Source organism: Spinacia oleracea, chromosome 1 (genome assembly GCF_020520425.1).
Source record: "Spinacia oleracea cultivar Varoflay chromosome 1, BTI_SOV_V1, whole genome shotgun sequence".
NCBI lineage: Eukaryota > Viridiplantae > Streptophyta > Magnoliopsida > Caryophyllales > Amaranthaceae > Spinacia > Spinacia oleracea.
In genome coordinates, this window is record NC_079487.1 from 17,869,787 (window position 1) to 17,886,659 (window position 16,873).

The following is a 16,873-nucleotide window of genomic DNA, read 5'->3' on the forward strand; positions in this document are numbered from 1 at the left end:
AATACATTTTTATGTTTAAAATTAGTAAAGCATATAAAGTTATTGGTTTAAGTGGGAGCATTTTTAGTCATAAACTCTTCATTAGGTCTACAAATCCTTTAAGGTTAAAACAACTTGATTAGAATTAATAAGGACTGAATAATTGGTAGATTATTGGTGCCCTTGATTAATTGCTGCAAATATTTATGTGATGCATAACAATGTGTTTTACTAACCAGCTATGTGGGCCATTCATGATAATGAATGGGTGAATGGTATATATTGTATATGTACTGTTTTGCAGGTTATTGAAAGTGACTAGTATGGCCCAAATAGGATAGAAAAATGGTATGCGTACCATTAATTTGAATGTAATTGGTCTAATGCGCCAAATTTGTTTTTTTAATTCAAATATGGTCTGCGTACCATCAAATAGTTGTAATTAGTTTAATTATAGCTTATCCTATTTGAAGAAAATGGCGCCTCCCATGGTGAAATTCAAGACGGAGTTTCCAATCCATTTTTCAAGACGGACTTTGAAGTTGAAGCTTCAAGATGAAGTTGGGCCATACTAGATCACATTTATCTTATGCATGCTTTAAGTTATTTATTGCTTTAAATATGTCTTAATTATGCATGAGATTATGGCTTGATTATGTTGCATGATTAAGGATTTTAGTTCACTTAAAATCTAACCAACATAGTAATATCCTTAAGTTCCAAACTTAAAAATTGAGTTAAAAGGTGCCATGCCAAAATAACACTTACTTGGATAACCTTTACATCAATCTAGTAATAGTTTTACGCTCAGCGAGGTGTTACTTATTGATCCTAAAGGGGTAAGGTACACAAATAGTTGTGAGTACATGTTAGTTTTGGTGAAACTCAACGATATAAGTAAGGAGTCCTTTTATGTCGTGGCAAAATTGATAGGTTTACCTAATAAGTTCTTAGACGTACCTATTAACCAAGAGTAGTTTCTAGACTATTAGCAAAAGGCTTTCGCTTACCTAAAAGATTTTAGAATTGAGTCTAAATACATAATGTGCTTAATTCTTCAATGGTTTTAGGGTCTTGGAATCATTTTATTCACACCTGCCGGAACACATAACTTGAATAAAATGCTTAATGAACATTAAATTATGCATGCATGCTAGAATTTAAGTTTATTAAGAGAAACTGTGAATGATTATTTATTTGTTTATTCTTTTTCAATTGTAGTTTTAACTATGGCAAACAACAATCAAAACATCATCATGGGTTCTGAGCTTATGGTCAAGCTGAACCTAACGAATTTTCTTGAATGGGAAGCTAAGCTTGTTGAAATAGTCAGACTCAATGGACTTGAGTATGTACTGTTGCATCCCATGCCAAGCTACTATGCCAGAGACATGACCCCTGAAAGATTTGCCGCCTGGGATGCGGATCTCAAAAAGGTTATGAGTCTCATGCTGAACAATATCCCTGATGAATGGGCTAGAAGGTTTTTAGCTTACGAACCTTTTACGCTCATCAAGAATATGAGGGATATCTGTCGTGGAAGCACGGAGGACAGGGACCTAAACGTCCATGAGTTGATTGAATCAATGTCTGGTCTAAAGGTTAGTTCTCCCAACAGGTGTTATAGGATGGAGGTCCAAGAAACACATGTTCAGCTCCTTCGCACTAAACAAAGGGTAGGCGTCCCACTAAGGTTCCATGTGGAGCTTATGCTTTCATATTTTGATCGCCTAAGTCCGCTAGGAACACCAATAAGCGAAAGGATGGAAGTCTCTATCTTGCTCAATTCACTGCACAGTGGGTTTGGTCGCTTCAAGCAACTATACCTAAGTGAACCAAGAGAAGAAAGAGTTGCAGAATTTGTTCACCTTGTCAGAAAAGATGAGATAATACTCGACTGTGAAGCCAAAGATTTACTCAAGGCTAAAGGGAGACCCTTCAAGAAAGGTGGAAAGTCCAAGGGCAATGCTAAATCAAAGCAGGACAAGTCCACATCAAGCTGTCTTTATTGTGATGGAAAAGGCCATTACAAAAGAGAATGTCTAAAGCTTAAGGAAGATCAGAAGAACGGAACAGTCGTTCCATCTTCAGGTATTTTCGTTATAGACTGTATACTTGCTAATTATACTTCTTGGGTATTAGATACAGGTTGTGGCTCACACTTATGTTCCAATCCACATGGACTAAGAAGAAGTAGAAGGTTAAGCAAGGGTGAAGTCGACCTACGAGTGGGAAATGGAGCACGGATTGCTGCATTAGCTGTAGGAACTTATTATTTGTCGTTGCCCTCTGGGCTAGTTTTGGAACTGGAAGAGTGTTTCCATGTTCCAAGTCTTACTAAAAACATCATTTCTGTTTCTTGCTTGGATGCTAAGGGATTTTCCTTTTTAATAAAAGACAATAGTTGCTCGTTTTATTTTAAAGAGATGTTTTATGGATCTGCTAGATTAGTCAATGGACTTTATTTATTAGATCACGACAAACAAATTTATAGCATAAATACCAAAAAGGCCAAAAAGGATGATTCAGATCTCACCTATCTGTGGCATTGTCGATTAGGCCATATTAACTTGAAACGCATAGAAAGACTTCAAAAGGAAGGAATTCTAGAACCATTTGACTTAGAGGATTATGGTAAGTGCGAATCATGTTTACTTGGCAAAATGACAAAGCAACCTTTCTCAAAAGTTGGAGAAAGAGCAACTGAACTATTGGGTATAATCCATACAGATGTGTGTGGACCAATGAGTACAAATGCTAGAGGTGGTTTAAGCTACTTTATCACTTTCACTGATGACTTCAGTATATATGGTTATGTCTACCTAATGAAGCATACGTCTGAATCCTTTGACAAATTCAAGGAATTTCATAGTGAAGTAGAGAATCAATTAGGTAAGAAGATTAAGGCACTGCGGTCTGACAGAGGCGGTGAATATCTGAGCTATGAATTTGATGACCATCTGAAAGAATGTGGAATTCTATCAGAATTGACTCCTCCTGGAACACCACAATGGAACGGTGTGTCGGAACGGAGGAACAGAGCCTTGCTAGACATGGTTAGATCAATGATGGGTCAGGCCGAACTTCCAATAGAATTTTGGGGACATTCACTAAATACAGCTGCACTCACTATAAATAGAGCTCCGTCTAAAGCTGTTGAAAAGACTCCATATGAGTTATGGTTTGGAAAGCCTCCAGATGTGTCTTTTCTTAAGATTTGGGGATGTGAAGTATACGTCAAACGATTAATTTCACACAAACTTCATCCAAAATATGACAAATATATCCTTGTGGGCTATCCAAAGGAAACAAAGGGGTATTACTTCTACAATACATCTGAGAACAAGGTGTTTGTTGTTCGAGATGGTATCTTTTTGGAAAAGGATCACATTTTCAAAATGACAAGTGGGAGAAAAGTAGACCTCGAAGAAATTCGAGTCGAACAACAAAATCTAGAGAATGCTCAAGATGACATTCAGGATGAAACTCAGAGATCTTTAGAAGTATCTGGTGAGAATCATGGACCATCTAGAAATGTAACCCCTCGTAGATCGCAGAGATATAGATCTCAACCAGAAAGGTACTTAGGTATTTTGACGAACGAGAGCTATGACGTTCAATTACTTGAAAGTGATGAACCTGCGACTTACAAACAAGCTATGACGAGCCCTAGCTCCAAGCAATGGCAGGAAGCCATGCAATCTGAACTAGACTCCATGTCTGAAAACCAAGTTTGGGATTTGGTCGATTTGACAAATGGCTACCAAGCCATAGGAAGCAAATGGGTTTTCAAACTGAAAAAGGACAAGGATGGGAAACTTGAAGTTTTCAAAGCTATATTGGTTGCAAAAGGTTACAGGCAAGTCTACGGTGTGGATTACGATGAAACCTTTTCACCAGTTGCAATGCTGAAGTCTATTCGGATAATGTTAGCAATCGCTGCATATTACGATTACGAAATATGGCAGATGGATGTCAAAACCGCTTTCTTAAACGGCGTTTTAACAGAAACTGTGTTTATGACACATCCTGAAGGTTTTGAGGATCCAAAGAATGCTAAAAAGGTATGCAAGCTAAAGAAATCAATCTACGGATTGAAGCAAGCATCAAGGAGCTGGAATATACGTTTTGATGAAGTAGTCAGTGACTTTGGTTTCATCAAGAACGCAGACGAATCTTGTATATACAAGAAGGTCAGTGGGAGCAAAATTTCTTTTCTAGTATTATATGTCGACGAAATATTACTTATCGGAAATGACATTCCTATGTTAAACTCTGTCAAGATTTGGCTTGGGAAATGTTTTTCGATGAAGGATCTAGGAGAAGCACAGTACATACTGGGCATCAAGATTTACAGAGATAGATCTAAAAGGATGATTGGACTTAGTCAGAGCACTTATATCAATAAGGTGCTTGAAAGGTTCAAGATGGCAGACTCCAAGCGAGGCTACCTACCCATGTCTCATGGAATGACTCTAAGCAAGACTCAGTGCCCAAAAACACTTGATGAGCGTAGACGAATGAGTGGGATTCCATATGCATCATTGATTGGTTCAATAATGTATGCTATGATATGTACACGCCCGGATGTTGCGCATGCACTCAATGCTACAAGCAGATACCAGTCAGACCTAGGAGAGGCACATTGGACTGCTGCCAAGAACATTATGAAGTACCTGAAAAGGCACAAAGATGATTTCCTGGTCTATGGTGGAGATGATGAATTAATTGTTAAAGGCTATACGGATGCAAGTTTCCAAACCGACAAAGATGATTTCAGATCACAGTCTGGGTTTGTCTTCTGCCTCAACGGAGGTGCAGTAAGCTGGAAAAGTGCTAAGCAAAGCACCCTTACGGATTCTACAACTGAAGCGGAGTACATTGCTGCACATGAAGCAGCAAAGGAAGCTATATGGATAAGGAAGTTCATAGGTGAACTTGGTGTAGTCCCCTCCGTTAAAGGACCAATAGCCCTATATTGTGATAATAATGGAGCTATTGCACAGGCAAATGAGCCTAGACACCACCAAAGAGTCAAGCATGTACTTCGTAGATTTCACCTTCTACGAGAGTTTGTTGAAAGAAAAGAAGTCGAGATAACCAAGATTGGAACTGATGACAACATCTCAGATCCATTGACTAAACCTCTGCCGCAGGCGAAGCACAACTCGCACACTGCAGCTATGAGAATCAAGCATATTGGAGAATGGCTTTGATGTCCTTGTTTAATGTTTTAAAGTTTTAGAGTTTAATACTTTGTAAAACATTATTGGTTAATCATTCGCATAAATGAATAGAATTAATTTTTCCATTTAATTTGTGGTTTATTAAATGGTGAGTCCCTTCAATTTGACGAAATATTCAAGATAGACTGTCAGGACCTGTCCTGTGACTAAGAAATGTCTATCAAGTGAACTTGAATGTCAATAGTTGAAAATGGTCCCTCGTTGGAGTTTTCTATAAAGATGGACGCATAGAAAACGTTAGACGACTGGAATGCAAGATGACTAGTAGTTCTGTTTCTTGAACTATGTGGACATGGCAATGTCGTAATCATTTGCATAGATACTTACTTTGGGAAGACTAGTATCGGACAGACCTATGAAACTTTACTGTAAGAGATGAAAATCTGTCATAAGTAAATTTCATTAAAATTATTAGACACTAATCCTCAATACCTGAGTGATTTGAGATTACTTGTTTGAGAACTGCTTACTTTGACGTTGTCAACCGTCGCACCGTAAAAGGAGGCTATAAAGGCAACGCTCAGGTAATCACCTATCAAACGAAGTCTAATCTCAAGATCGCAAGATTGGGATTGTCCTCCCATAAATCGGGATGAGATGCTAAAAGTTGTACAAGGCCACTCGGAGAGCTAGAAACTGTAAAATGCATGGCCGTACTCAGATGAATCATAGGCTATGATTATCTATTTATTTGATCAGTTAAACTCTGAAACCGAGAAACACCTCTGGTCATAATAAGGATGACAACTCTTACCTTATGTTCAAGAGCAAGCATCGAGCGACAAAGGAATTAGGAAATGCACACTTGTCCCTAAGGACAAGTGGGAGACTGAAGGAAATAATGCCCTTGGTCCAAGTATGAATTTAATGTTAAGTCTAATAAATGCGGTTCAGTATTAATTAACAAGTTAATAATTCAGTGAGATCAAGTGAGCTGAATGCCTAGCTAGAGGCCGCTTCAGTTCAAGTAGAATTAATGATATTAATCCACAGCTTACTCTTGACTGAACCCGTAGGGTCACACAAATAGTACGTAAACGGATCAAGTATTTAATGGCATTAAATACTTCATCTATGGATATTCGGAATCGACGGATCTTGGTTTCAGTGGGAGTTGAGATCGTCAAAGGCAAGAAATGAATACTCCGGAAACGATGATATTGCCGGAAACGGAAATATGGATCGTATCGGAAATATAAATATTATCCAAGTCGTAGATGTTGCCGGAAACGGAAACATGGTACGTATCGGAAAATATTATCGGAAATGGAAATATTGCCGGAATCGGAAATATTGCCGGAAACGGAAATATTGTCAGAATCGGAAATATTATCGGAATCGGAAAATAATTCCGGTAACGGAAATATTAAATATTTGTTCGAAACGGAAATTAATTCCGGAATCGAAAATGTTAAATATTGTTCGTATCGGAAATGAATTCCGGATTCGGGAATTTAATCGGAAGCGCATCGTACGAATTAGCATCGGACGAGACTTGCTAGACGAAGGCCCAACACGAAGTCAGGCCCGCGTCCAGCAAGCCAAGCGCCCAATACACGCTGCCAAAGCCTCGCCAGGCCCGGCGCAAGGCCAGGCCTAACAAGGCATGGCGCGCGCGCATCATGGGCTGCGAGCTGTGCAGCTCGTGTGGGCCGCGAGGCTTGCACGGGCTGTGCGGTGCTCGTGCTCGTGTGCGGTTGTGTGCGATACGAATCCTAAAGATATTGAAATTCGTTCTATGATTAAATCCTAATCCTAGTAGATAGAATTTATTTAATAGAGTTCTAAAGGGATTCTAATTAAACTAATTGGTATTCTAATAGGATTCTAAATCCTTTTCCATAACTCTATAAATATGTGCCTAGGTTCACAAATTTATGTACAAGATTTCAAGTATTCAAAGCTAGGATTTTTAAGCAAAAATCAGCAAAACACTTGCACCCTAATAGCCGAAAATTCTAAGAGCCTTAAGGGCGATTCTAGTTGGTCAAGCTTAAGGCAGATTCGGACGTGCTGTGGACTTTCTACGGAGGGACGACACTTGGAGTCCTAAAGACTTGTTCTTGTTCGGTTCGGGCGCATCTAGGGAGGGCACGCTACAAAGTGTATGCATCCTAGACTCATTATATGATTATGTGCAATTAATATGATTCCTGACGTTAAGGTTTTTCGGCATGATTTATGTTGTTCATATGTATCATAACCTCACAGACGTGTCGGGTAATTTAAAAAAATCACGTGGCACTTTAAATCATATCCACCCATTTAATAAAAATCCCACCCATTAAATTAAAAAACCTAACCACTTAAAATACCAACCCAGTTAAATACCCACCTCCTCTTTTAAATAAAAAAGAGGGGCGAACGAAGAGGAAGGCAGAAGGAAAAGGTGGACCGTGGATGGGGTTGATGATCAGAGACCCGCACAAGAGAGGTGGTCGGATGCTAGGCGGAAGAAGCACGACAGCAAGCGGCGTCGGTGGTGGTTGTTGATTGAGCGCGGAGAAGAGAGGAAGGGAGCCAAGGAAAATGGCAGGAAAAACGAGAGGAAGAGGGGCGAGAAAGGGCAACGAGGGTGGTGTTCGGTGAATTGAAGTGCATGGCGGTTGTTCTTGGTGGTTTTCGGAAGAAGGTGGGAGGCAGTGGTGGTTCCATGGTGGTGTTAATGGCGGTGCATTAGAGCAATTGGAAACTCAATTCGAAGAAGATAGCAGCAACATCTATGATTAAACTAGAGCAATTAGGAATTCGAGATTGTAGTTTATGTATTCGATTTTAGGAATTAAATCACAAATTTTTAGATTCTCTTCTTTAATTTTCCTTGGTTTTGTTCTTCATTTTCAGAAATTTTGTTCTTCAATTTGGAAATTTATATTTAACTTTTAATGCTAAAAAAATCAAACATATTGGGTAAAAAAAAAATAAATAAATTGGAATTTGACTTAGACAACCGGTCACCAGTTAAAAGGTCCACACAAAGTCAACACCCCCCTTAGTTGGGATCAGCCACTAATAATCCGTACTTGGGACCTTTTAAAGATGAACGTCCATAGTTGGGACTGCTTTTATCAATTTTTCCTTCTTCTCTTTGTTGTTTGTTATACGAAGTATTTTAAAGCTTCAACTCCTCTTCCACTCCATTTCCATCTTTAACACTCAATATTTATTTACCATCTAATTTATATAAAGTATTTTTTTTTTTCAACTTTCAAATTTCACCTCTATATAAATCATATATTTCACGCTAAAATCACAAACTCTCAATAAAATAATCACTTTAGAAGACGACTTTACATCCGCTATTCAGTTATCCAAATGAGCTCAAAAGCTAACTATATCAATAGTTCAATACAGAACAACTGTTAACATGCGACTAAAAATTCTAAATGCTGAAAAATGGTGTGATCGAAATATAAGGCTTAAAGAAGGCTACACTCGGTACGTACATAATTAGCTTTACAATGAGCTCCTCTCGTAAATTAGTGTACGTTACAATACTAATGTCTATGGGTGTCATGCAATTCTCAATCCGATCCATTAGAATTTGATGGGTTTGTTTGACCGTTTAGAATTCGCGAGTCAGAATTCTAAATCTCATCCAATTATGTTCAACCTAAATCCTAACCAACCGATAATATTGATTCGATTAAGATTTGAATCTGATAGCAGACCAATTCGTGACAACTAGAATCCATTCAATCCGAACCGAAGCGATTTGAAACCCGTTTATGATCTGATCCGTTACAACCCGAATATATTCCAACCCGAGAAAAATTTGCTTAATCTGACTCGTTTGCAATTAATCTGTGACCCGTTTAATCGAAACCGTTCAACCCGCAACCCATTTAATCTGGAGCGTTTCAACGTAACTTGTAACCCGTTTAAAGGCTTATAAACTTATTTACTTCGTAATTATCGTCTTATAACATAGGTATACAATTATGTATTTAAATATTTATATTCTTGTATAGTTATAGTTTTACAAATTTTTAGTTTGAACGGGTTATCATCATCAATGCCTAAGTTATTATTAGTTTATTAAAGTAATCATTTGTAGAGTTCTACTTTTTCATTCGTTGAAAATTATTTTAATTATTACTTTATTAGTTCATTATTAAATGCTTCATTAATACAACTTTATAAATTATTTTTTGACTGGGACAATAAATTGTATTAGTTATTAATTTATCGTTATCGGTTATTGAGCTAAGTTATATAATCGATCAGTAACTTATATTACTGATCTTAAATTCTTAATACTTTTAAAAGTTAGACCTTTTTTCGTCCCCTGATTAATCATCGATATTACAATTAAATAATTTGGAACCGAATTGACCAGATCCGGATTCCAATCCGCTACCAATTAATCCAATCCGATATGTACCCGAACCGATATGAATCTGAATTCGATGTAACTCGATCGGCTAAACTGTTTCAATCCGACCCATTCCACCCAATTAATCCGACTCGATATGAATCCGATCAAACATTAGTCTTACCCGATATGAGCATGAAACAGTTACAATCCGTCACTTTGCAACCCGATCCGATCTGACCCAACCCGACTACGATTTGACCCGTTTACAATCCGACCCGATATGAACCTACGCACAAAAAATTTGACCCAATCTAATTCGTTAAGTTTTAAACCTAGCCCGATTCGATTCGATTCTCTAGCCAAATGAAGTTGTTCCAACCCGATCCATACCAACCCGATCTGTTTCACTCGGATCCGATGAATCTTACCCAAACCCAATTTCTTGATCTGATTTGACACCCCTACTTAATCCCCGCCTCCCCGGTGTTAATTTTATAAAAATTTAATTTTGCAAAATTAATGGTGCAAAAAGTTATAACATAGGTATGAAGGCTTTAAAAAGCCTTAATTTGTCTCAAGTCTCCTTTTCTCTCTTCCTCTTTCAAAACCCTAATTTTCTAGGGGCTACCACCAACCATTAGGTTGATGGTAAGCCCCCTTTTTCTTATTTTTCATAGATTTTGATTTCATGTTCGGAATAAAAACTCCATTTTCTCCCTATTGGAGAGTTTTTTACCCATTTATTGGGTTATTCGTACCCATTTATTGGGTTTTATCTCTCTCCTTGTGAGAGATTGGGGCCATGTTTTTAATTTCGCAGGAAAAGTTGATTTATTGATGAAGATTTGTGCGGGGTTACAACGGATGTCATTCTTACGTCTACAATCAATTGAATCGGATTTAATTCATTACTAAAGCTACAACAGATCGAAAGACCCCCTCGTTGAAGGTTGTATCAAACAGCGATGTGAAATAGGGTATTCATCATTGTCAGATCTCATCTACAACGATCGTGATTTTGCCGGATTAGAATTTTGTTTGATCCAAATTGTTTGGTATTTGTTAGTTTTGATTTCTATTGTATATGTCGTATGACTATTTTATCAATGAAATAATTTTTATCTTTAAAAAAAAAAAGGTTATAACATAGGTATAATTATCACTATTTATTACTGCCTATTAAACACGTATTTTAACTCATAATTAAGTATTTTTTGTTTAAAACGATCATACACCGGAGGAGTAATGACAAGTTGGATAATTAAATTAATCAAAACTTAATCAAGTTGTTGACTAATTAATTTTCTTGCCGTGAGCTCCAAGTGATGCTAATCCTTTATTGAAAGATTGTATCTATGAATAAAAGACAGAAAATTAATGTCCAATTCATATAATTAATCTATTCTAATCTATATTAAAAAAAAAAAATTCTATATTCAAATACTCCATTTTATTTAGTGTAATTAAGGGAGACTATTTCCAATCCTCGTGTATTTATAAACATGATCAATTAAGGTGACTAATATGTTCAAATAAAAATAACTTGAAAGCTTAAGATCAGGATCAATGGCGTTTGAAGGTATGTTAATTAAACTATGGTTCGTATTATTATCTCTTCTCTATTATACTACCTTCGTTCCTTAAAGGTTTTACCCTTCAGAATATGTGTCCAAAATATAAAAATTTTGACCGTATATTCCCACTCATGTGAAATATTGTTAGATTGGTCTTGGTATTTATTTTCAGAATATCAATTTTTTTTTATAACTTTTTTACATATTCGAATCCCTATAATTTCTATTTCATAGGTCAAATGCCATTATCATTAATGTTATTTAGCTCGAGAATTGTAATTGATTGTTTTTTTTTTTTGGTTCTAGAAAATAAAAAATCAGATGATAATTAATTATTATTTATAAAGAGTGGTCAAGGGAAAGGGAATGGCAAACCTTGGGGGTGGTATGGTATCAATGTAGAGGGATTTGGGGGTAAGTGAAAAAGAAAATAGGGTAAAGGGATTGACAAAAACCACCAAACAAACAACAACAAATGGAATGAAACCCCATCATTCCCTTTCCCTTTCCTGAAAATCCCCAACCAAACGCCCCCTTAGTTGTTTGACAACAAGTCATCATAACAATAATAACAATAACGATGATGAGAAATGGTTAAAGAAGGTGGTTCATCAATTTTACTTTGCCAAAATCAACATCTATTATCCTGATCAAGGTTTGCAATTCAACTTAAACGCGGCCAAGAATTTGAAGGATCTAATTGAGAAAAAGAGAAGATCATTGTTCAACAAAATTCAATACGTAAAGGTGACTAATACAACTCGTGCGTGGGTATTCTCCCTCTGTTTCTAAATGTTAACCTTGCCAGTGGCCACATACATTTGGGAAATATACTCCCTCATTTGGAAGTGATTCAAACGCGCGTTGACTTATATAATTGGGCTGACTAACCTGAGAATCCAAGTTTTATGCTTACAAAAAGATTATTAACAAAATTTCCTTGACAATTGTGATTATATGTTTCTTGGAGACAGACATTTCCGGACATTGTTAAAAACAGTCTTGGTTAATTACTTGTGACAATCGATCACCTCATGAACTTAATTGTATGCAGGAAAAATTAAATACTCATCCAAGAAACTACGACGCAGAGTGTTTGAAGAGCAATGTTGAATTCTACCGAGAACTTCTTGAAAAGCAGTGGCCTGAAAGCATTGTAAGCCTCGAAATTTTACAATATCAATTTTTTTTATAGGGTTTACTTATTGACAATGGGTTTACTTATTGACAATTACATAAATTAATGGTCAAAGATATGATTCGTTGTTAGTCTGCCTATTGCTTTCTGATTGGTTATGCCAGCGGGGCTTTATGCATACTATATAAGTAGAAGCATATCTATTGTAGGAGAAGCTATATTCCAATCTCAGATATGTTTCAATAAAAACATATTAGACCAAAATAAAATAAAATAAAAGTGATAAAATATACTCCGTATTAAGAAATGAGGTTTGAGTTATGTACTCACTAGTCTTATATGCATGCGATGCGTGCGAATATAAGAAACCGATTTGTGTTATTATATTTAAACCTGAAATAATATGTAAAAAATATAATATGAATATGATGCGTGTGAATATAAGAAACATATCAGTTAGATAGAGCCGAACGTATATAAACAGATTGATTAAAATGGTAAGAACTTATTTAAGGGGCTAGATTGATTAAAATGCTTATTTGAGCTTTTTCTATTGGTTATGTAAGGTTGTCAACATATTCTCTATTCTATAAGCGTGGAGGGTATTTTAGTAATCCAAGGGAGACACCAAAAGTGGATTTACTAAAATAACCCCTCTTCTTCATTTATATAATAGAGATAAGTCCAAATATGGTACTCATAACTTCAAATATGATACTTACTTTTCAAATATGGTACTCATAAGTTCAAATATGGTGTTCATTTTCCAAATATATATTTGGTACTCAAAAGATCAAATGGCCCTTTCAAAATAATGGTGCAATTACCACTGTGCCTTCATATATGTGTTTGGAGGCGCATATTTGATATAGGTCTCTCCGCCCTCCATAAGCAGTACAGTTTTAAGCTGCTAAGGACCAAAACTCTATGTTAATTATTCAATCTGTATTTTCTTTGAATACTCGAAGATTTCAACATGGTATCGCTGACAAGAGTGGAAGTCAAAATGTTATGTTGCAACTAATGATTATATATACTTTATCCGTTCCGTAAACATCGCATCACGTGTTTTTACACTATTCATACTAGATCTGGTCATCTTTTGTGATTCATACCCAAGAAAAATTGTAGTCTATCTTGTTAGATGTGTATCGACAGGGGCGGAATTAGGGTGCCTGGCGGGGGCCATGCCCCCCCCCCCACGGTGATATGTTTAAGTATTAAATAAGCAATATAATAACACATGTCTAGTATAGCTCAAGTGGTTATTTTCCTTAAAAGATTAACCTACATGTAGGTACAAGGATCAATTCTTAGCTCCCTCAATTTTATACTTGGTTTTCTTATTTTATTTTTGTTTTTCAACGTTATAAAAATTATATGTTAAAATTTGGCCCACCTATGTATAATTTCTGGTTCCACCCCTGCGTATCGATATATTTTTTTCAAATATCAACTTTTAAAAGTTTTACTTATACATAATTAAAACAATAACTGTTGAAAAGTTAAAAGTCAACCATGATGCGAGGAAGTATATTTATAGTTGCAATAATAACGGTTGTCCATTTGAGTTTGAGTACAGAACGAAGAATTAAAGGATGTGGAAGCAGATATGGAGGTGAAAGAAATCAAGGAAAGGATTCTAAAATTGAGTAAGCGATTGGGTCATGGGAAGACCAAATGGGCGGAGGAGAAACAAATCCTAAAAGAGCTTGAACATCTTCAAACACAAACGGAGTTGCCTAATGGCCAAGTTAAAGAAGCAGAAGCTGCAATAGAGATTCATTGGTGTCGGAATTATGGTTCTAAGTTTGATTTGAAACGATATATCCATGTAAGATTTTGAGTACATACTATATCCGTTCAAAATGATCTTTATAGTTATATTTGCACAAATATTAAGATAAAATAGGAAAAGTGTAAAAAAGGTGGGTATATATAATAAAATATGGATAAAATAAGACATTTCTTGGGTAAAATCACTACAAAAAATTGTACCTTTAACGATGGGAATCTCGTCCGTTAAATGCCAATAATCGGTTATTAATGATGGGATTTCCTGTCGCGGACCTGTCATAAAAGGGGGCCGTTATTAATGGAAAATCTCGTCGTTAAACCGCCGTAAAAGACGTTTGCGACGGTTGTTCCCTTCTTTGTTTGGTTGTTAGCCCTGACGCAAAAGGTTTTTGTGATGGGATTTTTGATCCGTCGTACTTAGGTTGTCGTTAAAGATACTAATTCTTATAGTGAATGGTGGGTGAGGTTAGGTAAAAAATGAATGTAGTGAGTGAAAAGTTGTAAATGGTGTTTGGTGAGAGGAATAAGATAGTAAATTTTCACGTCTAAAAATAGAATGAAGCACAATGTTGTAATTAAACGTGTAATTAAAGATTATTTTGAAACAGAGATAGTATATTCAATATATTATATTATTATATTCAAACTCCTTAATTAAGTCATCCATGAAGCGATCACAAATTTACAAATGTGTCTTGTTCTAAGGGTGTTCTTTTGCATGTTTTATTAGTTGTGCTCATTTTAAGTTATACGGCCATGATACCTATTGGTGCACCTGAGTCCGGATCCTCTAGAGTTTTAATAAAACTCTACAAAGTAGAGTTGTATCTAAACCATACATTTTAAAATCAAGGGCTCATATTGATGAGAAAAAATAGGGGGAATTTTGAAAAGATAATATATGAACCATTGATTTTTCAATCAATGGTTGATATGCTCAAACTCTACCTTGTAGAGTTATTTTAGAACTCTAGAGGATCCAAAACCGGTGCACCTGGTTAATGATGTACCCGGTAGAGGAAGATATAGATTTTTTTTTTCATTAAAAAATGACATAACGACAATAATATAATTTAAATTTGTATTGAAGTGAATTCAAATTGTCTCAAATAGGAATGTTTGAAGAAAATTAGAGAATATGAAGAACAGGACAAGGTTGCGAAACTTCAGTGTATACCAGAAATTGCTAAAATGGAGAGGAAACTTGCAACCCTAGAAAAGAAATACAACATTGTGAAACAAGAAGAAGAAAAAGCAAATGACCGCCTTGTTAAATTGCAGCACATACCAGTACTTGAAATGCAAGTAGAGAAGCAGGTATGTATGTTACGTACTTTCTATTCTCTACGTTCCATAATGTTTCTCACTTTTTCATTATGCGTGGTTTTCAATGCATTATTTTGACTATTAATATTTTTAATTAGATATTAGTTAAAATTATAAATAAAATAAAATTTCACATTGAAATGAATCCAATAGGATCCCACAAGCTAATTATGTTTTCTCGATCTTATACTTAAACTACCAATTTTGGTCAAATTTTAAATCTTTGCCACCATGCATGAATAAAAAATGTGAAAACATTATGAACATAAGGTGTAAATACGTCCTACTACGTAGGTTCTTAATTTATCGCAGCATTTCTACTCTGTAGTACGGAGTACTTAAATCAAAAAATTAAGCTAAATGTGACAGGTTACGCTTTATAAAAAGTATTGCAAAATACTGAATAAGGCAGAAGAGCTTGCAACACACAAAAGTTTGGCTACACTTGAAGAATAGTCTATGAACGAGGTTAGTATTTAAAGATTTTCAAAGTAACACAAGTTTACATTTTTTTTTTATCTAGTGTTTTTTATTTGTTGTTAATTTGTCTCTAATCATGTTTAGATCGAGGAGTTTATGTCAAGATGGACAAATAATGGTGAATTTAGAGCTAATTATACTAGAAGTATTCAGCTATCCCTTGCCAATCGAGATTTATGTAGCGATGGAAGAAGGCTGGAATTGGATCCATCAGTACCAGATTTATCATGCTTATAGCTTGATTGTACGCAACATTAGCTGATTACGTGCTTTTCTGTGTTTGTTTGTCATTACTATTTCTATTGACCCTGTGATGACATGGCGTTACGATTGTATTGTATAGTAAGCAGTCACGGAGTGAGTCTTTGCGGGTTTGGGAAATCATTGCATTCGGGTATTTCAAAGTGACTTGATTTATAATTCTTATTTTGTTTAATTTTGGAGTTCTACAGTTGGATTTAAAGTTTGGTTTCCATTTGGATTGATAGTTTGGTTTTCATTGGGATTTCATCTGGGCTTTCAATTTAAGAGTTGGTTATAGCCTAGATTTTCGGTTGTATACTTATGCACATACAGCTGGCTGTATATGAGCTAAAATAACGTCGTTTTTGCTATTTTAGCTGTATTATTTTCCTTCCTTCTCTAGCGCACAATTCTTTTCCCTCTTTGTTTTTTTTAATTTTTTTTAATTTTTTTATTTTTCTCTTTGCTTTTTGATCATATCAAGCCTTATTTGAAATAAATAAAGTTTATCTCTCCTCTCCATTTTCGCTGTCACGCATAAGCTTTATCTTCAACTTCATGGATTCAAATTTACTTCAGAAAGCATGCATAGATGTCACTCTAAAACCCTATATATAACCAATAACATTAAACGAATAAAAAATAACATGATTGTATTACAAAACTAGATTAGATCCCGTGCACACACGGATTTTGATAATTTTTTTTCACAAAATATTTAAATAAATATCTCCCAAACTACTGCATAGTTATGACATTTTAACATACTCGT

General features: G+C 35.6%; 1 protein-coding gene across 3 annotated transcripts; it reads left to right on the forward strand.

Annotated features, from left to right (window-relative positions):
* Positions 1-10,978: 10,978 nt before the first annotated feature.
* On the forward strand, positions 10,979-16,592 carry LOC110803564 (uncharacterized). 3 transcript variants are annotated; one of them, XM_056834608.1, is made up of 6 exons: positions 10,979-11,122; positions 12,172-12,273; positions 13,838-14,089; positions 15,166-15,369; positions 15,748-15,846; positions 15,943-16,588. In XM_056834608.1, the coding sequence occupies exons 3-5, from the start codon at positions 13,868-13,870 to the stop codon at positions 15,832-15,834; spliced, it is 513 nt and encodes a 170-aa protein (XP_056690586.1). In that variant the 5' UTR covers positions 10,979-11,122; positions 12,172-12,273; positions 13,838-13,867; the 3' UTR covers positions 15,835-15,846; positions 15,943-16,588. The 3 variants fall into 3 exon arrangements, 2 of the variants coding, with proteins under 2 accessions (XP_056690586.1, XP_056690585.1); XR_008925772.1 differs by having other exon boundaries at positions 10,994-11,141; positions 15,735-15,846; positions 15,943-16,592; XM_056834607.1 differs by having other exon boundaries at positions 10,995-11,141.
* Positions 16,593-16,873: the final 281 nt, after the last annotated feature.